Genomic DNA, 25,767 nt, shown 5'->3' on the forward strand with positions numbered 1-25,767 from the left:
ACTTGTGCTATTATTTACTTAGTGTTTTTCTTTAAATCATTTCACTTTTTTCAGGACAGACGTGTATTTTAGGCTAAATAGGAAATCTGTTATCAGGTGCTGTAACTAGAAGAAAGTCATAAAAATAAACATCATGTAAATAAACAACATCATCAGTCTAGCTAGAAACTTTCTCTGTGTTAAAAAGGGATACAATTTGTACACCCATGTTCATAGGAGCATTATTCATAATACCCAGAAGGTAGAAGCAACCCAAGTGTCTGTCGGTGGATGAATGGATAAACAAAATGTGCTCTATACATTCAAAGGAATATTATTCAGCCTTAAGAAGAAAGGAAATTCTGACATATGCTACAGCATGGATTGACCATAAGGACATCATGTTAAGTGAAACAAGCCAGTCACAAAAGGACAAATATTGTATGATTCCGTTTAAATGAGGTTCCTAGAGCCAAACAGAGACAGAAAGTAGAGTGGTGGTTACTAGGGGCTGTAGGGAGTGGGGAATGGGGAGTTAGCGTTCAATGGGTGCAGCGTTTCAGTTTCTGGAGGTGGAAAAGCTCTGAAGATGAAAGGTGGCCATGGTTGCAATATGAATGTACTTAATGCCACTGAACCGTATACTTAAAAATGGCTAAAATGGTAAATTTCTTGCATATTTTGCCACCATAAAAAATCACTAAAAATCAGGTGTCTTGTTTTCTATGTCCAATAGAAGTTTGAAGAATGAAAATCAAAAGGACAGAAGGCAGTGGTAGAAAGAGGTTAGAGACAATTTAGTTCTACATGGGCGCTTCTGGTTGCCACCGGGATCGAGAAAGACTGAAAAGTAAATGACTTTTTCATGGTGTGACTCAGTAGTTTATCTAAAGGCCTGTCCGGGGTGCCACTTACTGCCCTCTCACAGATCACCGGGGGAGCAGCCCCCATGTGGAGAGACACTTCACTAGGGCTGGGGTGTGGCTCTCCCAGGCTGGGGAGTGGGAAGTGGCTTGCCTTCCTCCCTGCCAGGGGGACTGAACAAGGACCTGACACACCTCCTAAAGCGGAAGCATCTGGAATGTTTTATAGGGGAATTGGAGTCAGAAAAGGCTTCCCAGGGTAGGCAGGACTGGGCCCTAAGGGATGGAGAGGAGCTAGCGTGCCACCCAGGTATGTGTGTGTCAGAGCAGGAACAGAGCAGGGAGATGGGGATGAACATGGCAAGCACATCCCGAACTGGCTGGAAGTAGAAGTTGGATGGGGCTAGACCGTGAAGACAATGGGAGCCACTGCTGGCTTTTGAGCTGGGGAGTGTCTTGGCAGTGAGTTCCAGGATCTGGAGGGCAGGGTTATGTAACTGGCACCCCCAATTGAGGCGGTGCATAGTAAGGCTAGCACAGATCCAGGATGGAAAATAGAGGGGCTTTTGGGGTGAGCAGGGCTTCCTCCTGGGCCCTGAGAGCAGCTGCTGGTGTTGTAACCCTAGAGGTGGCCAGGAGACCTTGGAAAGGAAGGAAGGGCCTAGAGGTCAAGGGCTTCATCATGGCCACAGAAAACCAAAGTGTGGAGGAGGGCAAGAGTTTGTCTAAGTCACCCAGCAGGAGTGTGGCCGAGTGGTCAGGGCACAGACACACAGTGTCCCTGCAAAGTCTTTGCACTGCAGCTGGGGTGGGCCTGCGCCTCCCCTAAATCTCCCTGCCCTGCAAGGAGCAGCTCCCCTCCTTCCCCGCACAGAGGCCACCTGAGCTACCTGTGGGCTGTGCTTGAGCAGATACAGCAAGGCCTCCAGTGTTGGGGCAGAGAAGAGGGAGACCATGTTGGGACCTGCTTCTTTCTCCCTGTTGCTGCATCCCCATCACAGCCCTGGGGGTAGAAAAGCACATTCTTGAGTCAGAATTTTCCCAGGGAGTCTGGCTGGGGCCCTGGCAAAAGAGAGCACCCTGTCTCCCCACCAACACACACAGACACTTCCCCCTGTTGCTTAGGGTTCTGTGGACGAGGTGACTGATGTAGGACAGGCTGGTCCAGACCCCTGGCTCAAGGAGAAGCTGGCCGGCCTTCCAGCCTCACAGTTCTGGCCATGTTTTCTGAGCTCTGCTCCCAGTGAGCCCTTTCTCCAAAGGGCTCTGCACTGGGTAACTCTTGTCCTCCCAAGGCCTCAGGCACCCCATCTGTGAAACCTGAGGGCTTCACGGAGCACTTCCGCTGACTCTGCAGCATTACCCTTGATAAGCCCCACACCACCCCATGAAGTGGTACTGTCATTGTCTCCATTTTACAGAGGGGAAACTGAGGTTCAGAGAATTTCCGTCACGTGCCCAAAGTTACGCAGCCAGGAAATGGTGGGCCTGGGATTTGAACCCAGGCAGCGTGACCCAGCCCTTGCCTGAGGTCCTTGCCATCATCCATCTCATTGATCGTTAGGTCAGGCAGGGATCATTCCCCCTTTCCTACACAAGGGGAAACTGAGGTCAAGAAAGGTGATGTCTCTTGCCCAAGGGCACAGAGCTGAGTGGGTCTTGGACCCCGCTGGATGCCACATTGGCCAACCCTCCTCCCTCTCCCCATGGACGCCCAGCATCTCTGCAAATGTGCAGCTGCCCGAAGGAAGTGCTGCAGGCCCTGAGGGGGTGAGATCAAGGGGTGAGCTGGGAGTGGCTATCAGCTCAGAAGTAACAAATAGCCTTCTTCCAGTGACAGAAGAAGGGAAGTGGGAGCGTGCAGTGCAGCTGTTGGGTGAAGAGAGCAGAGAGCAGTGCAGGGGCAGGGAGGTCGCCTGCCCGCAGCGCAGAGGTCCCCAACTTCCCCTTCTTCATGCAGAAGGCGGCGAGACGGCGGTGAGACAACAGCAGCTGCACAGGTCAGCCCCTCGGTCTGGGTCTTTCCATGCCCCACTCCCTCCAGATTCTGTCCTGACCCTTGGGTTCCCTAGCAGGCACTGGGCATGCCCCTGCCTGGGTGGTTGCTGGACTGGTGACATCCGTGGAGCCTCAAGGTGGGGACTCACCTTCATTCCCTTCACCAGTTCCTGGGCCCCTGATGACAACCCCAAATCTCAGGAATGTACGGATCTATGTTTTTGAAAAAAGGCATTTAAATTAAGGAGTGGTTGGGTGCTGGGTTCAACTATTTATCCCCCCCACCCCGCTACCCCATGTGGACTGGTGCAAGTTATTGAACTTTGCTTTTCTGCACCTGAGTTTCCTCATCTGTAAAATGGGGCTAGTCCAGTAACCTGCACCTCAGGTGACAGGGGTGAGGGCCTGGCACAGAGTTTATGTTGGGCGAATCAGAGCAGATGCGGTTCCTCTGAGTGACCTGGAAGGGAGCCTGGGGACAGTGTGTTCTCAGGCAACGGCTCTGGACCTGGCTGGGTCACAGACCCCCTGTTGGGTGCTGGTGGAGCCTCCTTTTCCCTGCCTGTGAAATGGGGCTGATAATGGCACCTGTCAGGACTTTCCTGCAGAGACCACAGGTTCACTTTTCACCCAGGCCAGGGGGAGGCCAGAAGTAGGGACTTCAGCCTTTGGTTGGCAAGAGCAGCTGTTGGGAGGGGCAGGCGGGGCCCTATCCAGGAATGCAGTGGCTCAGTGGAGCCTGGTGCTGCTGGGGAGAGGGTGGGCACAGCCAGCTCTGGATAGGAAGGCAGGGCTTCCGAGCTCTCCCGCCGAGTGTAGTCCTGGCTGGCAACCTTGGGTCAGAGCCTTAGATTCCCTGGAGTGTGGATCATGGAAATGGTTGTTTGAGTCTCTCTTCCTGGGAAATAGATGACCTTGGCCTCATTTTACAGATGAGAAAACCTGAAGCACAGAAAGGTCAAGTTCCTTGCCTAAGGTCAGACCTCAAGTGCTGAATACTGGAACTAGTTATCGAATTTACATCTTCTGAAGGCTCTGTTCTGCTCTCCACTTGTCGCCTCATCCATGCAGCAACTCAGCCACCAGGCCATCTTTAGGAGGCTGCAGCGCATTGTGGGAGAGAGCACTTGACTTGGAGTCTGGGTTTGCGTTTCGGCTGCCCACTGGCCTGCTGAAGAACCCCGGGAAAACCCTTGTGTGGTATTCAGTTTTGCCACGGTCAATGGAACCTTCTTGAGAGTCAGGTAAGGGATTTCTGTTTTCTAGAGGACCCCAAATAGCAAATCGCAAAAAGACGGAGATGGCTGAGGGTGTGAGGTAATGGTGAGTGGTGGTCTCTCTGAAAAGATGAGGCGGGGGATGTTGGAGGTTGCAAGCAGAAGTGAAGATTGTGGTTGCTTCTGGGAAAGGGGGTGGAAACCACAGCTTCTCTTTGGGTGCTTGGTGGGGGGGATGTCACTTCTGCTTTGGCCTTAATTTCCCCAGCTGCAGGGTGGGGTTAAGCTCCTCTTCGCTCTGTGTATGGCTGGCAGAAGCATGGCCAAGGGCCTGGGGACCCCGTCTTAGGGTCCAGACCCTGGAGGTCAAATCCACATCACTGTCTGGGCCTCAGTTTCCCCCTTCGTACTGTGAGGGGGTCTTTTCTACACTCTCGGGTTCTCAGTTTTCTCACCTGAAACATTCCAAATGGTTTCATTCAGTGGTTTCCTTTGTCCCCCCAAATCTTTTCCTTCAGTTGCTGAGGCTCTGAGAGGGTAAGTGAATTGCCCAAGGTAACACAGCCAAATAAATAACCTAATAGCCAAATAAATAAGAACCCAGCACTCTATGACTCCAAAGTCTTTATTCTCTATTATTTATTTATTTATATGTGTTATATTATATGTGTTATTTTTAACCTGTTCTTTCCGCTCAATGGTATGCTGTGCTCCTCTTCTATGTGGCTATTTACATCGTAATTCTTAATAGTGAAATGGCAATCCATCGTACTGTATTTTTTTAACTTTTAATTTTGAAAAAATGAAAAATTCACAGGAAGTTGCAAAAAAGGTTTTGTGTGCATTTCATCCAGTCTTCTTCAATGGTAACATCTTTCACACCTAAGGTACAATATCAAAACCAGGAAATTGACTTTGGTACAATTCACAGTCTTTATTCAATTTCATCAGTTTTTATGCACTGATTTACGTGTGTGTGTGTGTGTGTGTGTGTGTGTGTGTGTGTGTTTAGTTCTATGCAATTTTATGACGTGTAGATTCTTGTCACCACCATCACAATGAAGATACAAAACTGTCCCATCGCCACAAGGCTCCCTAGTGCTGCTCCTTTACAGAAACACCCCCATCCCTAACTGTTGGCAACCACTAATCTGTTCTCCGTCTCTATAATTTTGTTATTTCAAGAATGTCATATAAATCAAATCATACTGTATGCAACATTTGAAGATTGGCTTTCCCTTGAGACCCATCCAAGTTGTGAGAAACAGTATATTTTTCTAATTGCTGAGTTGTAGTTCATGGTACAGATGTACCTGAGGTTGTGTAACCATTCACCCATTGAAGGCACACTGGAATTGTTTCCAATTTGGGGCTATTGCGAATAAGGCTGCTATGAAGTCCTGCAACAAGAGAAGCCACTGCAAAGAGAAGCCCCCACTCGCCACAACTAGAGAAAGCCAGTGCGCACCAATGAAGACCCAATGCAGCCAAAAATAAATAAATAAATTAAATTAATTGAAAATAAATAAACTATGTGTGTGCGTTAAAAAGAAAACAAAAAAAACCACTTAAGTGCCTGGTAGGGCTTGGTGACTGGTGAGGCTTCACCATAAGCTTGGTCCTGGCTGTTTTATCAAGGAGCACCAAAATGTCAGTAGCTACAGGATACGTTTCTTAGAATGGTCAGTTCTGCGGAGAAGAATTTTCTTCTGCCTCGGAGCATCATTGCCTGGCTGCTGGCAGTCTTCTGGAAGCTGATTGGAGGAGGAGGTGGGGAGGGGATATGGCTTAATTTTCCCGAACCAGAATGGCACCTTGCAGATTCTCTCTGGTGCACTGTCTGCAGGGAATGTACTTTGTGTTGGAGGGTAGGGTTGAGGATGCAAGGGTGGTGAGGAAGGTTCCTGGATGCTCCAGGTGGCAGAGGAGGTCTGGGGACCCAGCTGGTCATTTTAAAAACTCACAACCAGCAGGCCCCCATTTTTAGCCTCACCCTTCATCCCACCTTCAGAGGTTCCCGATGCCTCCGGCGCTCAAGTGCTCCCACAGTGGTGAGGCTTGACCTAGCTGTCTTCCCCGTGTCCCCTCCCCATCGCGCCACCCGCTGTATTCACCTCTCCTTACTGCAAGCCTTGGGTTCAACGTCTTATGGTCTGCTAACTTTTGTTTTTTTAAGCAGGTGGCCACCTGCTTTGTGGCCTCCAAAGTTTCACTGATATCTCTCATCTGCTGTTGTCTTCTTTCCCATTGTTCTGTCTTTTGTGGCTTTGTGTCTGTTTTATTCATTCACTCTCATTTTAGTGGAGTTTCGGGGGTAGGCATAAATTTGCTATGTTTCAGCAGAAGTTTATTAGTTCATTTTAACGTTAAAAAAATAAATTTATTTATTTATTTTTGGCTGCATTGGGTCTTCATTGCTGCACACGGGCTTTCTCTAGTTGCGGTGAGCGGGGGCTACTCTTCCTTGCGGTGCGTGGGCTTCTCATTGCAGTGGCTTCTCGTTGTGGAGCACGGGCTCTAGTTGCGCGAGCTTCAGTAGTTGTGGCACCTGGGCTCAATAGTTGTGACATGCAGGCTCAGTAGTTGTGGCTCCTGGGCTCTAGAGCACAGGCTCAGTAGCTGTGGCGCACAGGCCTAGTTGCTCTGCGGTATGTGGGATCTTCCTGGACCAGGGATCAAACCCACGTCCCCTGCATCGGCGGGCGGATTCTTAATCACTGTGCCACCAGGGAAGTCCCTATTAGTTAATTTTAAAACCGAGGGAAATGAGGGCAGAGAGGGACAGATTCTTTTTTTTTTTAAAACCAAAACATTGGATTTATTTTCACAAATTTGAACCTGACATCTTCATTCATAACTAACAGCTGCCATAGATCCTGGCAGTCACAAAAATAAGTGAAAATGAAGAGAAGGTTGCAAAGCAAGTGTTGAATACAGTACTTAACAATATGTTCAAATCCCATTATACTTTAAAATGGGCTTTGGGGGAATTCTTTGTGGACAAAGGCAGTGGTTTTCCTGATGTCATCCAGCTGCTGTGATTCTTGGTGGCCTCTGACCTCCCACGATTGTCATCAAAACCAGCCTTCTCCTGAAACTCTTAGTTCTCGTCTTTTTCTCTGCTCCAACTTTCGGATTCCCCCAGCTGCTGCAGCTGGTAGTTTAATCAGAGAGGGACAGATTCTTGCCCGAAGTCACATGGTGGGTGAACGACAGGGCTGGACGGGATTAATGACAAGCAACTCCCAATGTTCCCCTGGGTAAGATCAGAGCCCCGGGGAGGCCCCCAGAGATACCATGTTTTGGGAGGAGGATGTGTCTCAGGCAGAGCTGCAAATGGTCAAGGATTCTGGAGTAACAGAGACATGGCTTCAGGCAGCCTCACGCAAAGCAAGACGCCTTGCTCGCTGAGCCACGGTTTCCTCATCTGTGAGAGGCAGGAGTAGTGAGGATCAAATAAGATGCTGCACATCCTATCCTTGGGGTATGCCAGATGCCCTAGGTAGCTCTTTTCCCGAGGTGACAAAGACATGCACCTTTTCCAGGGCGGGAGCCAGTTCTTGGAGGAGACTCGGTACAGGACATGGATCGCTGCGGGGCCCTTTTCCTCTGCCTGTGCCTCTTGATGTCTCAGAGCAGAACAGAGGGTAAGAGGGCTCCGCTGAGCTGCAAGAGCCATCCTAGCCTGGACCCCTGGCTGTGATGTGAAGCAGGGAGGCCTCAAACCAAGGGAGATTGAAAAGGGGCACTTAGGCCTCCTGGGGCAGCAGGAGGCTGGGGCGGAAGGCCCAGAGGCCATGGGGCGGGAGGCGGGGCAGCTGCAGACAGAGACTGAGGCGGATGTCTGACTCTCTCCTCACAGAGGCATCCCAAGAAATCCTGCGCTGGATGAAGAGAATGGAGACGGCAGCCAGGAGCCGGAGCCTCACTTCTTTTGCTGAGTGAGTTGGGTGTCCCTCCTCTCCCTCCCAGAGTCAGCTGTGCCTCCACCCCCAGCTTGCACCTTGAATCCATGGTCCAGGGTTGGTCCAGGGTAGACTGTTAATTCATTTATTCAACACTCATTTATTGAGTAGCTACTGTGTGCCCGGCACCAAGCTCTGGAGATGTGGGATAGACACATCCCTGTTCTCATTGAGTTTACTGTCTGGTTGGGGGCCCTTAACCATGGATGCCATGAAACCAGGTGCAGAATCATGGGTCTCCATGCATTTTTCTGGGAAGGGGCTCCAAGACTTGGGCTGGGCTCTCCAGGGTCTGTGACCCAAAAGCCTAGTAGCTCAGGGTGAGAGGCCAATGCTGATGACTGACCAGGGAATCATAGGGCTGTGGAGCACTTCAGTCAGTGAGGAGCTGCCAGGGAAGGCTTCCTAGAGGAGGTGTCAACAAACTGGAACCCAAACAAGAGTTAATGATAGGAGATGGGTGGGGTGGGGAGGTGAGAGTGTGCCAGGAACACTGTATGAAGGGGTCTAGAGGTGGGAGTGGCAGGGGTGTGGGATGGGGGAGGCTGTGGAGAGTGCCACTCACCTCCATCCTTACCCCGGGCTCTGGCCATCTCTCTCACTTTCAGGCTCATCCATGGCCTAGAGTCAAGGCTACTCAATGCCAGCTTTGGGGGCCATAACCTCACTTTGCGGACACATACCATCCAGACACTAGCCTTCAAGCTGGGCTGCAACTTCACTGGCCTCTCACTGAGAAGTGCTGCTCTGCAGCAGGTCCCCCAGGTCAGAGGTGGCCAGGGATTGGGGGTGGCCAGAGCCTCTACCCCAGAAATCCTCCGGGGGTTTAAGGTCTGGACTTTCCCCAGGGTCCATCGCCCACCTTCCCACCAATCAGGGCTCTGCCTTAATAGCTGTGAGTTGCCGCCTCTGTAAAATGGGGCTGACGTTCTTCATGTGAATGATGTAAAGGGGGTGCTTGTGGCCCCTCAGGGGCAGTGTCCTCTTCCTGCTTTTGCAGGTTCCTGGGGTGAGGCAGTCGTGGGAGAGGCCAGGGGAACGGGACACCTTTGAGGGCCCTGGTATGATTCCTGCTGAATACCTGGGTGCTGGGGGATCCATCCCCTCCATCTTCAGGGACCCAGCTGAGTGGAATAAATAACCCAAATTCAAGACCAGAACAGCCTGAAGGGAAGGCCTGAGATCGGGGGAAGTTTGGGTGGAGGTGCAGCCTGGCAGGAGAGGGTTCTGTGGGCGGAGGCTCCAAGGTAGGAGAGGCTCGGGGCAAGGCTGGGAGGGCTTCCTGGGGAGTGGGGAGCAGTGAAGGTGTTGTGGTGGGTCTGGAGGCTTCGGACACCAGGTGCAGCCTATCTCTGGCTCTCCACAGGCCCAGGTCCCACTCGCCATGCAGTTCCCAGCTGAGCTGACTCATGATGCCTGCAGGGTGCGCCCCAGGGAGCTGACTCTCATCTGCATCTACTTCTCCAACGCCCGCTTTTTTCAGGTCAGGGCCTGCTAATAGGCCAAGCAGGGTGGATGTGGGCTCCTTCTTGGGGGGTCACTGCAGGCATGCATGCCACCTCCTGGCCTCTGGGCAGGGACCAGCCTACTGTGCAACTTCAGTCAATCAGTGCCCCTCTCTGGGCCTCTGTTTTAGCAAAATGGAAGGGAGGCATGATTAGAATGTGCAAACGAGACCTAAGAAGTCTACTGTTTGTGTGCCTCTCCCTAGATGGGAGAGAGACAAGTAGGTCACAAGATCTTTGTCCTCAGAGAGCTCTCTATCTCAACAGTTAGACCAGGACCTTAGAGACTTAATTTTAGCTTGAGGTTGATTATAACCATAGAGATTCAAAGGGATGGATGAGTCAGGGTGGGGTCAGGATGGTTCCCAATGAGCAGTCCTGGAGGGCTTCTGGAGGAGGTGCCTTTTAACCTTGGCTTTGAAAGTGAGTTAGGGTAGGGTGACATGGAGGGTATGAGGCTGGAATTCATTTAACAAATGGGAGGTGATGGTGGTGGTAGTGAGAAGACAGGGTTCCAGGTGGAGGGGGCAGCATACGCAAAGGCTGTGAGGCTGGCGCAGCTGTACAAGTGAAAGCCACGCTGCTTGTTCTCATCCGGGGAGGAGGGGCTGGAGAATGGGGGCTCTTGGACCTCATCCAGGGTCTCCTCATGTCCCCTCCAGTCAGTGCTGCTTCTGTTGCCCTTCCAGAAAGACATCAATTCATCTGTGCTCAATAACTATGTTCTGGGGGCCCAGCTGAGCCATGGACAAGTGAGCAACCTCCGTGAGCCGGTGAACATCAGCTTCTGGCACAAGCAAAGCCTGGTATTGTTGGGGCCACCCCCACGCCCACCCCACCCCTACCCCCTTGTGGCTGTCCTGTCGAACACTGGTTTGATCAAACCCAGACTTGTGGAACTATCTTAGAAACAAGCTGCTTTAAATCTATCATACTTTGAAAATTCCTGCCAAAGAAATGAGAGAGAAGCTTTGACACACTGCATTCATCAGGATTCTTTGAATTGCACATGATAGAAAACCAACTCAAGCCAGCTTATTGGCTCATGTACAGGAAATGTCCAGGGCTGTTCTAGCTTCAGGCACAGATATGATGCCGTAATGGCTCAGTCTCCATCTCTCAACAATGGTTTCCTGCCTTGGCTTTCCACTCTGTGGCAAGGTGGCAGCTGAAGTGCTGGACCTCCTTCCCCTCTTCTCAGCAGGCTCTTTCTTGCCAGTGCAAACCAGGATCCCATAACGGATTCTAAAGGTCCAGCTGGGTCACGTGTCATCCATCCCTGACCCATCACTGTGCCCAGGGGGATGGAACATGTAGATTGGCCAGACCTGGGTCACATGGCCCAGGGACTGGGCTGGATTCATTTGACCCGTCATTGGGAGAGGGATGGGTCCCCAAGGAAACTACAGATATTGATGCCGAAAGAAGGAAGAAGGGCTGCTGGGTGGGCACAAGCCCTGATGGCCTTCCCGAAAAGCCCCAGAGTCTGGCCATATCTTCTGTCAGCCTCATCAGGACCGCTCTGCACTCCCAATTTCTCCACTGTCCTTTCCTTTCATTCTTCTGGGCTTTTGCCCCTGTTACATCCTTGCTCCACTTCTGTTGAAATCTGATGTGTCCTCTAAGGCCTCAGTGCCCCAGCTGTCCCTTCCCTTCTCAGGACTCCTCTGCCTTTTCCTCCATGGTCTTCCATGGAGTGCCCGTTTCATTTCCCTCACCTTTCCACCCACAGGGCTTGGCGTCAGGGCTGTCTGTAGATGACTCTCTCTCTCCCCCACTGGGATGGGTCTGGACTGTCATTGTTCCCCATGGGGAGGAGGGGAAAGCGGACATTGATTATAGGCACCTACTGTATTGGCCAGAGCTGGGCACTCAAGATTTCTCATTGCCTTTGATTATTCCACCATCCTTGTGACTTGAGTATAAATGATCGCATTTTGCAGATGCATAAACTGAGGCTCAGAGAACCTCTGTGACTTTCCCAGGTCACTCTCAGAGTCCGTTGGGGAGGTGGGGCTGGAATCTGGTCTGTCCGATGCCAAAGCCCAGCCCGTGCCTGGTAAAATGTTGACAAGGGTGCAGCTGAGTCACCTTCGGCCCCCATAATTACCAGACCCTCCCTGATCCATGGCCCTCCCCTCCACCCCCTGGATGCAGCCAATTGCAGCATCTCCCCTTAGGAAGGCTACACGGTGACCTGTGTCTTCTGGAAGGAGGGAGCCAGCAAGCACCACTGGGGGGCCTGGAGCACTGAGGGCTGTCGCACAGAGCAGCCCTCACCCTCCCAGGTGCTCTGCCGCTGCAACCACCTCACCTACTTTGCTGTTCTCATGGTATGTGTGCATCTAGCCTGGGTGAGGGTGCTCAGAGCTGCAGAGGGCCCCCTATCCAGGACAGAGGAGAAAGGCAAAAGCTGGTGCAGGGGGCAGAAAATCCAACTCAAATGGGCTTAAGGAAAAAAAAAAAAAACCAGAACACCTTATGGGTTCATGTTCCCGAAAAGGCTGGGTTAGGCTTCAGGCATGTCTTGCTCTAGGGGCTCAACGTCACCAAGATAGGACTCTATCTCAGTCTCTCAATCGTTCTTGCTTTGTGTTAGCTTAGTTCTCAGACAGGATCTCCCCATGGGCTTATAATATGGCTGCTGGCATTTCCTGTTTTATGTCCTACTAGGTTCAGGTCAGTAGAACGAGAGCTCTCTCACCGAATTCTGCCAGCCAAAGCCATAGGATTGAGTCCCACAGGCCTAGAGTGTGTCCCATGCCCATCCCTTAACCAATCACTGTGGGCAGGAGGAGGGAATGCTCTGATAGGCCAGGCCTGGTGCACCTGACTACACATAGTAGGAGAAGTGGAGGGTCCACCCACGTGCGGGAGTGAGGGAGGGGAGGAAGGGGAGATGGGAGTTGGGAGGCAGAAAAGCCGCTGTGTCTGCTGTGGCTGTTTTCAAGTCAGGACCACGGCTAGGATTGTAGGGTAGGGGGGCGTGAAGCTGAGGTCTTGGCAGGTGTCTTTGATTTAGGCAGTGGAGGGCATTTCCATGCTTCTGGCTCCCCTTGCCTCCCACAGCAACTCTCCCAGGCCCCGGTCCCTGCAGAGCTGCTGGCGCCCCTCACATACATCTCCCTGGTGGGCTGCAGCATCTCCATCGTGGCCTCGCTGCTCACTGTCCTGCTGCACCTCCTTGCCAGGTATTCCCCTGCCCTCGTGCTGGGCCAGCCCACCCACTGCTGCTCAGCACCCCTCCTTCTTTCCTACTTGGGCCCCCAGAGTCAGGTGGGCTTTTCCAGAGTGCAGAGGCTGGGAAGCAGGAGACCAGCCTCCTTGCGTGTGGCTGTTGTTGGGTCCCTGCCCCTCTCGACCTGTGTCCCGGTCATTACGTGTCTATGAGCCCAGGGGGTGGCGCTGCCTGGTGACGTCCGGTCACGGAGGGCCACGCCCCCACCCGCAGGAAGCCGAGTGATTCCATTACGTGCATCCACGTGAACCTGCACGCCTCGGTGCTGCTCCTCAATGTCGCCTTCCTGCTGAGCCCAGTGCCAGCCGTGCCCCCCGTGCCTGAGTCAGCATGCGTGGCACTGGCTGCCACCCTGCACTACGCGCTGCTCAGCTGCTTCACCTGGATGGCCATTGAAGGCTTCAACCTCTACCTCCTACTTGGGCGCGTCTACAACATCTACATCCGCCGATACGTGCTCAAGCTCTGTGCCCTGGGCTGGGGTAAGCACGGTCTCCCTCTCGCTTGCTTCCTGAGGCTTCCAGCCAGACTGGGCGTCTGTCCCCTCCTGTCCTCTTTCTCCTCCACTGCCATGACCACTGGTCACCACCCCTGCCAGCACCCACCGCCGCTTCCTACATGACTATTCTTATCACCACTTCCACCTCCAAAGCATCTATATCACCACCACTTCCGACACCACCGTCACCTCCACCATCCTCAGCCTTGTGTTCACCACCATCTCTGGTACCACCATCATCGGCGTCTCTATCACCGTCCTAGCCCCTGTCTTCATTATCTCTTTCCTCACCGGTTCCCAAACCCTCTCTCCCATTACCTTCCAGCCATCACCTCCCAGTGTGACCACTACTACTGCCGCTACTGTTCCACCCTACAGCCCTCATTCATATCAGCCTTCTCCAAGACCACCAGGCTAATTGCTCTGAGGCTGGACCACGTGACAGCGGCTGGGGACTCAGAGCGATCTCTTTCCCTCCCCCCCCCACCCTCTGCTTGCCCGGTGGAATCCTGTTTTAGCAGCCCCAGGAACCCATGACCAGCCCATCTCTGGGGTCTCCTGACAGATACTGAGCCTCTGTCCCACCCCTCAGGGGTCCCGGCCTTCCTGGTACTGCTCCTTCTTGCCGTCAAGAGCTCAGTTTACGGACCCTACAGGATCCCGCTCTCCGACAGCCAGGGGAACAGCACGGGCTCCCAGAACACGTCCATGTGAGTGCGCTCACGGCTGCGGCAGGCTCCCTGGCTCTAGTCCTGGGGCTCTAGACGGGGTGCCTTGTAGGCGGGACACTGACTGCAGGGCAGGGAGGGGACTACTGCTTACACGGGGCGTGGTTTCCAGGGGTCTTTGCCACGCCCCTTCTGCTGGATCCCTAAGGTCTCCTGCAGGACGGGTTCACTCTCTATGCTAGTTCTAGGAAGCACATGGGCCTCCAAGGCCAGGCCGGGGCAGGGGGGCCTTTGCCCCTCCCGGCCGCTGGCGGCCAGCGCCCCTCTGGCTCTCAGGCCGTGCGGTGGAGCTCAGCCTGTGCCTGGCTCTTCTCTCTCCTCACCTGCGTGCTTCGTTCAGGCGCTTGGCTGTGGCCCCCCCTGACCTGTGCCTGGCATGGCACTGCCAGCCCTCCAACCCTCCTAGTCAGAGAAGAGAGTGTTGTGGGGATTGGGACACCACAGGCACCGTGCTCAGAGTGTACGTGGGGAGGGGGCGCAAGGCGGTTTGGGGGACAGACTCTGTCGCCCCTTCCCGTGCCCTCGGACATTAACCTCTTTCTTTTGATGAAATGTTTCTAACAGTCAACATAGAGGGAGTAGCTTAACAACCCCCTGCAGACCCATCACCAGCAGTTGGCCGTCTGGCCTTTTTCCCTCTCCTGGCTGACACCAGCTCAGGACGGCTGAGGGCTGGCTCTGAATCCTCACAGCAAGGAGCAGGCCCCATTGTCAGCCCTCGTTTACAGTTGGGGAAACTGAGGCACAGGCGGCTGAAGAACCCTGGCCAAGGAGACCCAGCCAGTTGAGGGCAGAGCTGGGACTTGGCTCTAGAGCCCGGCCCCCAACCACTGCCCATCCCAGTCTCTGGGAAGTGAGGGCTCTGGGCACGGAGTGAGGCTGAGATGGGGTTAATTCCTCTCTGTGAGGGTGGGGGTGTTTTCTCAGAGCAAGTGTGACTTAGGACTCTTTAAACGTGTGTTTTTATTGTATAACACGTGACATGGCAGAAGAACTGCAGTGATGCTTCCACAGAACAGGAAGCACGTTAATGCAGGGATGTTAGCGAGCTCCTGCCCGAAGAACCATCTCCTTCCCGGTCTTCCTCACCTCTCCCTCTCCCCTCTCACCCTGGACTTTGTGACTTTTATTCTCCTGCATTTAAAAAACCCTTACTACATATATATGTCTTTTTTAAAAATTCTTTTACATTTTTTGTTTTATTTTTTAAATTGAAGTATAATTGACATATAACACTTCATTAATCTCAGGTGTGCAACATAACGATTTGGTTGTATATATTGCCAAATGACCGCGACAATAAGTCTAGTTAACATCTGTCACCAGACATACAGAATTGATTTTTCTTGTGATGAGAACTTTTAAGATCTACTCTCTTCGCAACTTTCAATTATGCAATACAGTATTGTTAACTGTAGTCACCATGCTGTACATGACATCCCCAGGACTTATTTATTTTACAACTGGAAGTTTGCAACTTTTGACCCCCTTTACCCGTTTTGCACCCTGTCCCCCCCTCCCTGGCCTCTGGCAACCACCAGTCTCTTTTCTGTATCTATGAACTTGTTTTTTTGTTTGTTTGTTTTAGATTCCACAAGTAAGTGAGATAATACAGTATTTGTCTTTCTTTGACTTATTTCGCTTAGCATAATGATCTCAAGGTCCATCCATGCTGTCTCAAATGGCAAGATTTCTTTCTTTTTATGACTGAATGATACTCCATTGTGTTTATGTGTGTGTGCATGTATATAGCACATCTTCTTTAACAGCGATTTTTAAAAACCTTGAAAATAACTCCAGTGCCCACTGACAGGACACCGGACTAGTACATGCGATAGAGCCACCCCTGTCAGACAAATCATCTGGCAGTGAAAAGGAATGGTCCACCACCACACTCATCCACTTGGATGAACCCCCAAAATCATGTTCAAGGACTCTGTGACTGCAGTGAAAGGAGCCCGAGCAGGTGATCGTGACAGTTAGGGGCTCAGCCTCTGTGCTTAGACCGCGGGGCTTCAAGTCCCACCTTAGGCAGGTGTGCGTTTCTAAGCCTCATAGGGTCACCATGAGGGTCGCATGGCTGATTCACGGAAATCACGTGACCTGGTGGGGTAAAAGGCAGCACCTGCCTTGAAGGTGTTTGGGGGAAGCAGAGGCCGTGAAGACCTCACGGAGGGTCTAGGACCAGGGCTGGGGCCACTGTCAGGGATCTCTCTGACCTTCCCTCTGCCCTCGGTGGAGTTTTCCTGCTGCTCCCCCGGCTCCTCAGTCCACACATGGAGAGCGCCCCTCCACCCAGCTGTGAGTTGCAGCAGCTCAGGGAAGGGCCGGTGGCCCAGTCCAGGTAGGGAGGGGCTCCTGGCACCGCTGCACGAAGATGGGGATGAGATGTTGATAATCGTGTGGTGGGTGGAAGGAGAAGTTTCCAGCAAAGAGGACCATGGACCAATGATGTAATCAATACCTTATAAGTTGACAGTTGGGCTGGGCGTGGAAGGGGGAAGGGTTAGATGTTCAAGGGAGGAGAGAGAGAGTTTTCAGGTGGGTAAGAGAGGGTAAAGGAGGCATGCAGAGGCTTCAGGCATGGGGCTGAGGTGGCAGGTGGGTCCTACCTGGTGGCCTGGCTGGAAAGCTGAGCCCAGGACTTCACCACGTGTGCAGTCAGGCAAGAAATGACGGGTCTGAGCCGGAAGACCGGACCGGGTTCAAGAGGCAGTCCAGAGACCCAGGAGACCGTGGCTTCCCTGCCACCAGTCTTGGGAGCCACACCAACCCCAGCGCTTCGCCCCTCCCTTGCAGATGCTGGGTGCGGGACGCCTGGGTGCACGGTATCCTGGTCATGGGCTCTGGTGGCCTCACATCCCTTTTCAACCTGGTGGTGCTGGCCTGGGCGCTACGGGTCCTGCACAGACTGCGGGCGCAGGAGAAGGCGCTGGGTCCCCGGGCCTGCTGGGATACCGTCACCGTGCTGGGCCTCACCGTGCTGCTGGGCACCACCTGGATCTTGGCCTTCTTCTCCTTTGGTGTCTTCCTGCTGCCCCAGCTCTTCCTCTTCACCACCTTCAATTCGCTCTACGGTAGGGCCTGTGGTTGACGTGGAGGAAACCCCAGGGGGGTAGTGTACAGCTGCTACATGTTTACTCCTGAAGGGCTCCAGGTTGAGGGGGTGAGTCAGGGGCTGAAATCTGGGCCCTGACAAGCTGGTTTGGGGCTACGCCCGCCCATAGGAAGGGGCGCCACCTTGTAATTTGCACAAAGGCAGCCTATGGGCTAGCGGTGGCTGGTCCTCCTGCTCCTACGCCCGGTCCCTTCTGGCCTCCAACAGGAAGGGCTTCTGAGAATTACTGCTGGGCCTCAGGGAGGCCCCACTTACCCCAGCCAAGGAGGTGCCTGGATCTTGGAGGAGGCCCCACGCTGTTCCTGAGATGCTTCCACTAACCAGTCTTTTCCGTGCAGGTTTCTTCCTCTTCCTGTGGTTCTGCTCCCAGAGGCGCCACTCAGAGGCGGAGATGGAGGCATTCTGCTCCTCCCAGATGGTGCAGTAGTCTGGACTGTCTGGACCTCCTGGCCTGGAGCCCCCCGCTTCTCTGGCTGCCTGCAGCCGGAGGCCCTGGCTTCCACTCGAGAAGATGGCAGGCCAGCTGCTGGACACCAGAGGCCACTGTCACCTCCAGGGGGCCTTTTCCACCTCCATGCCTTCCCCAGGCCCAGAGGGCCGCGTGTTGCTCTCCGTCCCCAGGCATTCTGCTCTGGGGCAGGTCCAGCCCCACCTGGGGGCAGCAAACTTGCCCCTGGTGCCTGGGCCCAGCTGGCCAGGCCTATGGCCAGAGCACTGGCCTGGGAGTCAGGAGGCCACGTTTCAATGCCTTTCTCTGAGTTTCACTGTCTGACCTTGGGCCTGTCATTTCTCACTGACCCTTGGTTTCCACATCTGTGACATGGTGGCAGATGGCTCTGGTCCTGCCTAATCCCAGAGCTTTATGCAGATTCAATGGCACCAGGGAGGACGAGGTCATAGTGGGGTGGGGATCCCCACCCCGGCCTGGGCCTGCCCTTGAAACACCTGCTGGGCCCTGCTTCCTTCCTCCGGGAGAGGGTCAGCCTTGGCCGGGGGTCCCCAGCCCAGCGCTTAGAGACCCACCCAGTGTGTGAGACCTCACCAGCCTGTAACTGAGGCCTCTTTTCCTTTAACCCCCAAATTATGATGACTCTAACTCCAAGTCCACCCTTCCCAAAGATCAGGAAGTCCAGTCCTTTCCAGAGGCCCCTCTTCCAGCGTTCCCCAGACCCCCATAGGCCGTTAAGACCAGCAGCTGGGACCACAGGGCTTCCTGGAGGTGGGAGGGGAGCACCTCTTTCCCCTCCATCTGAGTTCCAGTGATCCGGCTATTTGATGACTGGGCAGGATTGAATTTCACCTGGTAGGCGTGAGGGTGTGGGTTCTAAATCCCAAGCTTGTTTGTCTGTTCTCTTGGAGTTGGTGGGCACCTAAAGTATTTATAAATTGGTAGAAATTATACAAGTCTTTTGTCAGGCTTCCCATTTCAGTTTCCTTCCTGTTTGTTTTGTTAGCTGTCGCAGTCATAGAAAATCACCATTGCCCTTGCCCTGTCCTGTCAGGCCAAGTGGGAGACCACTCACGAAGCGAGCGCCTTTCCCAAGCTTCACACCAGGGGGCCCTGTTGGCCAGTGTCAGAAGCCACTGGGTCCAAAACCATGTCTGGTGATGCTGTGGTCGCCTGTCTGTGGATATGACACACCAGATGGAGAGGCTCTGCCTCCAGGACTGCACCTGCTGGGCGACCAGCAGGAGGAATGCTAGCACTGCCTACCGAGCCATTTCTCTCTTTCCCAATGCAGCCACCCGCTCTGGCTCTTGGGGTCTCATGCTCTGGGCATACGTGGCACTAGAGCGCTGGGCTGGGATAGGCTCTCAGGGCCCCGCTCCAGGCCATCAGATAGATTGCGATGACTTTGAATGTCACTGGGAGGGAGCTGGAGCCGCATCCCTTTTCTCCCAGGGGGAGCCTCTGCCCTCTGTTCATTTCTTGATATGAATAGCCCTTCACTAATTGGTGAGTGGCGCAGGCTCCGCATACTGCCTGGGCTCAAGTGCCCACTCTGTCACTTGTCAGCTGTGTGACTGTGGACAAGCCACTCCACCTCTCTGTGCCTGAGTTTTCCCATCTGGAAAATGGGGCAATAGTAGTACCTATTTTGAAGGGTAAATAAAATAACCCATATAAAGAGGCGTAGCAGAGGGTAAGTGCTCAGTAAAGGGTTACTGTTATCATTTGTATTTTGTTATTATTGTTACAGTGTCAACTGAGTCTCAGAGGCCGACCCTCTAAGGTCCAGTCTGCTCGGCCTCACAGGCCCAGCTCCTCGCTCAGCACATCCCGCTGTCCTTCGGCTGCGCTACCTCCTCTCCCACTTTCCCCAGAGCTGCCTTTGGTCCAGCCTTGCTGGCCTTTTGTTATTTTAGGGACATTTCTCACACGGTACAGGCTCCAGGCCATTGCCACCTGTCCCCCTACCCCTTGGTTCCCAAATCCTCTGATCTATCTAAATTCTCAGGGGCTCAGTTATCATGCCTCCCATGAAATCTCTCCAGTTTTCCCACAGAGGAGGTCTCTCTCCCACTCCTACTCCAGCAGAGTGTCCCCCTGCCTCTCTCAGGGTGATGTGAGCCCCCATTCGAGCTCCCCTAGTTTGGCCAGCCCTAGCTTGTACTAGGCTCCCCAGGCCTTGGGGTGGGCCCCCGTCCCAATGCGGGTGCCAAGGATCACGGGCACGTCCGGCCTCTCTCTTGGGCAGCTCCGGGGAGCGGTCCGCAGCCCACTGAAGCAGGGCCTTGCCTAGGACCCAGCCCAGCCCAGACCTGGCCTTTTAGATCCTACCAAGCCTAGGGCTGCCCAAGGGAGGATGTGGCCACAGTGACACAGAATGGTTCTGGTAATTCTAGGAAACGGCCCCAGCTCTGTGGCCCTGAGCCTGGTTGGGGGTTCAGGCGCTGGGCAGGGACCACTTCCCGGAAACGCCCTAACCGGGTGGGGGGCAGGGCTGAGGGAGCCGTTGATGGGCCTCAGTGCCCTCCCCTCACTCCCAGTGGGGTCCTGGCCTTGCCCAGACTGGGCACCGGGCCCATCTGTCAAGGGCTTCCAGACTTAGTGGGAAGATGGAGCTGGAGGCCCCTAGGGCTCACTGCTCAGGGCCAGAGTCTCCGAGGAGGCCCGGGGTGAAGGAGGACAAGTCGAAGCCAGAAAGGCCACAGACTAGCAGTTTCTATGTTGCTTTGTTGCTGTTTTTTTTTCAGAAAGACAATGTGTGTATGGGGGGAGGAGGGTTGAATGAGGGTTGCCCGATAAAATACAGGATGCCCAATTTGAGGGACAGATACAAAAAAATGTTCACTGTTTATCTGAAATTCAAATTTTATCCTGTAGGTCTCCATCTATTTATTTTTTTCTTTTCTTTATTTCTTTTGCTAAGTCTGGCAACACTCTTAGAAAGGAGCATTGGCTCTGGAGTCCGAGGTGTCCACTCTTTACCCTTCAAATCGATCCACCCTGTGCTGACTGGGGACCCCTCTGCCCACTGCATGAGCCCTGCACTCAACTCGAGCCTCCTCCTCCAGGGCTCCCATTGCCAGCCAAGGTTGCCACCAGAATGCTAAAGGGCTCTGCCTTGTGGTGCCCCTCCCATCAACCATGGTGCAGACCAGCCTCCATCCGCCACAGAGCCTCTTCACAGGCCTCCCTGCCTCCCCACTCCCAGTCTGAGCTTGACTCAGAAGCCAGAGGGAATTTTTTCGTCCTGTAACCTGACCATGTCCCTCTCTGCTGAAACCCTCCTTGTAGTCAAATTCCCCTCCGGAGCTCGAAGACCCTGGGGGTCTGACCTGTGCTCACTTCTCCCACCCGTCTCCCACCATTCCTTCCTCATCCTCCTTGCTTCTGCCACCCTGAACTATTAATACTTCAAGTTCCCTGAACAGGTCCTTTCTCACCTCCAGGCCTTGGCACAAGCTGCCTGGAGCACTGTCCGTCAGGTCTTTCATTTGCAGAAAGATGGCAACACACCCTTATGATCTCAGCTTTGCAGCCTCTCCTGATCTCCATGTGTCTGGACCAGGAAGCTGCCCCTGACCTGTAAAATCTAGGATGGGGCCTTCTCTCGCCTCCATAGCCTTTGCCCTTCCCCCACGACAATAGTTATTTCTCTCTCTTATGAATGTCTGTGTCATTTCAAAAGTGAATTATCATCTGCAAATTTACTTCAACAAATCTTTTAAAAATTGGTAGACTAGGGAGACAAAGCCACCAGCAGCATGGGATATTTCAAATGCTTCTCTTAATTATTGATGGCAAAGCTGAACAAATTAGCCAAGATATGGAAGATTTGGACAACATAAGCAACAGACTTGATATAATGGACATTAATTGAATTTTGTCTCCCACGATCAGATTCTCCTTAAGCACTTATGGACTATTTTCAAAACTTAATAGTATACTAGATTAGAAAGCCACCTCCAAAAAAGTTTCAAAGAATTGCTATTAGAGCACATTCTTTGACCTCAGTGCAGTGGAGTTAGTAAGCACAAGCACAACTTTAATACTGTTTGAAGAAAATATAGGTTAATATCTTTCTGACTTCAGGGTGGGGAAACAACTCTTAAAGAAAACACCAAAAAGGTGTTAACCATGATGAGAAGGTGCAACTGACCACATTAAAGATAATTTCTGTTTGAGATAGAGTCACAGATGTAGAAAACAAACATATGGTTACCAAGGGGGAGGGGGGGGAGGGATAAATTGGGAGATTGGGATTGACATATGCACACTACTATATATAAAATAGGTAACTACTAAGGACCGACTGTATAGCACAGCAAACTCTTCTCAATACTCTGTAATGACCTATATGGGAAAAAAAAAATCTAAAAAATAGTGGGTACATGTATATGTATAACTGATTCACTTTCCTATACATCAGAAACTAACACACATTTTAAATCAACTATACTCCAATAAAATTTTTAAAAAATTAAAAATAATTTCTGTTTCCCAAAAGACACCTGAAAATAAGTGAAAAGACGAGCCATATCTGGGAAAAGATGTAAGCACAGAGCTGGTATCAAGATCCCCTATGGATCAGTAAGAAAAGATAAACAACTTAAGAGAAAAATGAGCAAAAACCATGACCTGGCACTCCACAAAAGATGAAATGGCCAGAAAACATGATGGGATCTTAAGTTCACTAGCGATCAGGGACATGGAAAGGAAGACCACAATGAGACGTTATTTTTTACCCAGTTGGCTGGTAAAAAGTGCGACATCTGACACTGTTAAATGTTGGCTGGGATGTGGATCAGCAGGAACTCTCAAAATTGCTGTCAGGACTGTAAAGTGATTCAAGCCTCGTGGAAAAACAGTTTGGCATTCCTCTGTAAAGATTACAGTGGCACACCCGTGTCCCAGCCATTCCACTCCCAGGATTCTATCTGAGAGGAAGCCCTGCAGGTGTATCTAGTTACACATCTGAAAGTGTTCGTAAGAGCACTGCTGGCAATCGCAGAAATGCTGCAACAACGTGGTGAATCTAAGACACGTGGTGCTGAGTTGAAAAACTCAAATCCCAGAGACTATACATGGTTTGATACTCTTTAGTTTGAAACCCAGCACAGGCAAATGATATCTAAGCATGTATACTCTACTAAGCTCTACAGACAGAGTGAGTGAGTGACAGCCACAAAGTTCAAGACACCTCTGGGGAGGGAGAGGGGAGGAGGGGGAAGGGTAGCGGAGGCTCCAGAATTTGGCTTTTATTGGAAGGCAAAGGGGAGCTAGTTTCTGAGAAGAGTGATGTGATTCCAACTTTTTTTTTTTTAATTTGAAATTAAGTTTATTCGTGCATTAAACAGTTACAGAATACCCATGGGACATTTTTAGTCCAACAATTAAAATTGCATTTAAAAGCCAACTGGAAGAGTTTACAGACCAAAAAGACATCTGGAGTAACTACTGTTCCCCTTTCCTTGAGTTTATATATATTTACCTTTTAGGCAAGAGAGAGAACTGTGATTACTTTGTATTCCAGGGGATGTGATTTCCAGTTCCATTGTCTTAATGTGTATAAGATTCTTCTGTGAAGGCCAGAGAAGATCAAAGAATTTGATGTTGATTGGAAGAATTAAGAAGACAAGACTAATGGTTGGTTCATGGACCCACAATTTTACCACAAATCACTAGATGGGGTGGTGGGAGGGGTATTATGTTTCGATCAATAAAACCTCAGGTATGTATTTTATTTTTGGCTGTGCCGCGTGGCTGGCAGGATCTTAGTTCCCCGATCAGGGACTGAACCAGTGCCCCCTGCAGTGGAAGCATGGAGTCCTAAGCACTGAACCGCCAGGGAAGTCCCCTGAGGTGTTTAAAGACTCCATAGATGTGGAGGGAATTCCCTGGCGGTCCAGTGGTGAGTACCCCAAGCTCTCACTGCCAAAGGCCCTGGTTCGATCCCTGGTAGGGGAAATAAGATCCCACAAGTTGCGCAGTGCAGCCAAAAAAGAAAAAAAGAAGACTCCATAGACATGGAAACTCACTCCTACGTCTCTCACAGGTCATGGTGAGGCTGAGAAGGCTGCGGCGGGAGCTCATACCTCCTTGGACTTCTCACATACGTTGGTGCCCAAACCTAACCAGGACTGGACCGTGTCAAACACTTCTCTGAACAAAGCGGTTCATCAGTTTTCTCTTCAGGGTGCATTCCAAGGCAACAGTGTGATCCATGATGAATTTTTCCTGGTCTGTTTTTGGCTTGTCTCAGTGCTAAAGTCTATGGCCATACAAAACAGCATGATCATTTACTGTGAGACCTGCCCGAGCCAAAGAATGGGCTCTCTTAAGTCTCAGCAGTCAGGGTTTAACCTAGCTCGTTTTTCTTGGCTATTCTCATCATCCAGATGACAGGAAACTTCTGTGGGGGCATCTCTTTTATTCTCCTCCGTGGGTTCCAAAGGGCAGTCTTGACCTACGGCCAGCACCTGTCCGACAGTCATGTCAGCACGAGCAGCTTTCAAGTAGCTGGCACGCACCTGCCAGTCCTCCACAGAACAGGGCTCCACCACTGAGTCTCTGGGGAGGTCAGCTGGGAGAGGCGGCTCTAGGCAGCAAGGAAGGCTCTCCCCTTCTGGACTGGGAAGGACCCTCGGGACTGCATGGTTCAACAGGCGGCTGAGACCTGACATTACCATGATGTCACCGCTGTGCATAAACATGGGCGTGGGGGCTTCATCTCTTTTGAGACCACCCAGGGGAAAGATGGCAGACTGTCCAAAGCTGAACGACAGCAGGGGTTTGGAGTGCTCTAGTTCAGATTTATCTACGTGGATTCCCAGCGTGGAGTCTCATCGGTAGTGATTCAGGATACCAGCTTCAGCTCGGAAACCCTGAAATCCACAGGCGGTGTCCACTTACCCTGAGAGGAAAGTCAGGTCAGCAGGGGAAGGTGTGTAGTGATCTGCAGAGTATTTCTTACTGTCCCAGTTACAATGGTAGCCTAGGGTCACCCAGTGCAGTTTCTCTAATAAACTTCAGGGTCTCCATTTATTCACTTCTTTATACCTTAGAAGCTCTTTGCTCTGTTCCCACAAATCTTGGGTCTCTTCTTAGTCACATATGTGTCCAGGTTACATACATTGGGTTTCCGGGAATATGACTTAAGGCACTGCTTCACCTAATGCCGCTGGTGACCTGGGAGGAAGGGTTTGGGATAAAAATAAATCCGGGGTAGGCTTGCAGTCCGTAGGTTCGCCACTTGCTGGCCAGCTGAAGTCCTGCTCTGTATGCATCGTGGTCACTGGCTGGGGACACATTTAGTTGAGATTTGACTACCCTGGGGGCACCAGGCCCCATGCCTTGGGCTGCTTGGGCCGCCAAGAAGTCAGTGACCCCTCCCAGGTCTGCGGTGCTGGGGTGGCTCTGCCGGCAGAAGCGGAAAAGCTTCGGAAAGGCGTCCTCCCCAGGCTCCGCTACCAGCATCGCCACAGCGCCCACGGCCACTGCCACTTTCCTCATCTTGCTGCCTGGCCTCGTCTCCATCCTGTTGTTGAAAAACAATGAAAGTAAGTGTGGAATTGCTACACCTGTGAGTTTTCAGGCTTTTCCTTCTCTGAGCCCCATTTTCTCCCTAATAATGGTAAGAGGGAACCCTTACTGTGTACCCAATGCTCCCTACATATATTAGCTCACTTAATTTTCACAACAACTCTGTGAGGTAAGTTTGATTATTATCATGCTTGTTACACCCATGAGTCAACTGAAGCACAGAAAGGTTAAGTGACTTGCCCAAGGTCACACAGCTACTCGGTGCCAGAGGTGGGATTCAAATCAGCCTCTGCTTCCTTATCAGAACAGTAGAGGGATGGGAACAACCCCACTGGATGATGAGTCCTCTAGAGGCAGGGGCTCTGTGTGTGTGTGTGTGTGTGTGTGTGTGTCTGTGTGCCCTTGGGGAGCCACCCGGGAGTAGGGGCTGTGTGTGTGTGTGTGTGTGTGTGTGTGTGTGTGTGTGTGTGCCCTTGGGGACCCAGCCGGGATGCTCAGGAAGTCAGCCATGATTATTGTCCTAGCAGGGTTTGGCAGGGAGGCAGGGAGCCAGCATGGGAGGGAATCAGAGACAGTCTGGGTTCGAGTCCTGGCTCTGCCACTCACTCATCGCAGACCTTGGCAGTCCTCTTGAGGCCTCTCTGAGACTTAGTTTTCTCACCTATAA

General features: G+C 52.1%; 1 protein-coding gene and 1 pseudogene across 1 annotated transcript; one reads left to right on the plus strand and one right to left on the minus strand.

Moving 5' to 3' along the window:
- Window positions 1-2,750: 2,750 nt before the first annotated feature.
- Window positions 2,751-17,665, plus strand: ADGRG5 (adhesion G protein-coupled receptor G5). Its single transcript, XM_060130553.1, has 13 exons — window positions 2,751-2,842; window positions 3,773-4,084; window positions 7,603-7,704; window positions 7,920-7,998; window positions 8,631-8,811; window positions 9,395-9,505; window positions 10,217-10,333; window positions 11,708-11,860; window positions 12,597-12,718; window positions 12,979-13,247; window positions 13,857-13,974; window positions 16,792-17,069; window positions 17,449-17,665. Exons 3-13 carry the CDS (start codon window positions 7,641-7,643, stop codon window positions 17,535-17,537), a joined length of 1,581 nt encoding a protein of 526 aa, XP_059986536.1. The 5' UTR covers window positions 2,751-2,842; window positions 3,773-4,084; window positions 7,603-7,640; the 3' UTR covers window positions 17,538-17,665.
- A 6,801-nt stretch (window positions 17,666-24,466) lies between these two features.
- On the minus strand, window positions 24,467-25,070 carry LOC132509156 (nucleic acid dioxygenase ALKBH1-like; annotated as a pseudogene).
- Between the last annotated feature and the right edge of the window lie 697 nt (window positions 25,071-25,767).

The sequence above is a fragment of the Lagenorhynchus albirostris genome, chromosome 19 (assembly GCF_949774975.1).
Source record: "Lagenorhynchus albirostris chromosome 19, mLagAlb1.1, whole genome shotgun sequence".
NCBI classification, from domain to species: domain Eukaryota; kingdom Metazoa; phylum Chordata; class Mammalia; order Artiodactyla; family Delphinidae; genus Lagenorhynchus; species Lagenorhynchus albirostris.

Coding starts and splice junctions, on each gene's coding strand:
- ADGRG5 (XM_060130553.1), top strand. CDS start 7,641: ATGGATCGCTGCGGGGCCCTTTTCCTCTGCCTGTGCCTCTTGATGTCT. Junction 10,334..11,707: donor TCTGGCACAAGCAAAGCCTG/GTATTGTTGGGG, acceptor ATCTCCCCTTAG/GAAGGCTACACGGTGACCTG. Junction 11,861..12,596: donor CCTACTTTGCTGTTCTCATG/GTATGTGTGCAT, acceptor TGCCTCCCACAG/CAACTCTCCCAGGCCCCGGT.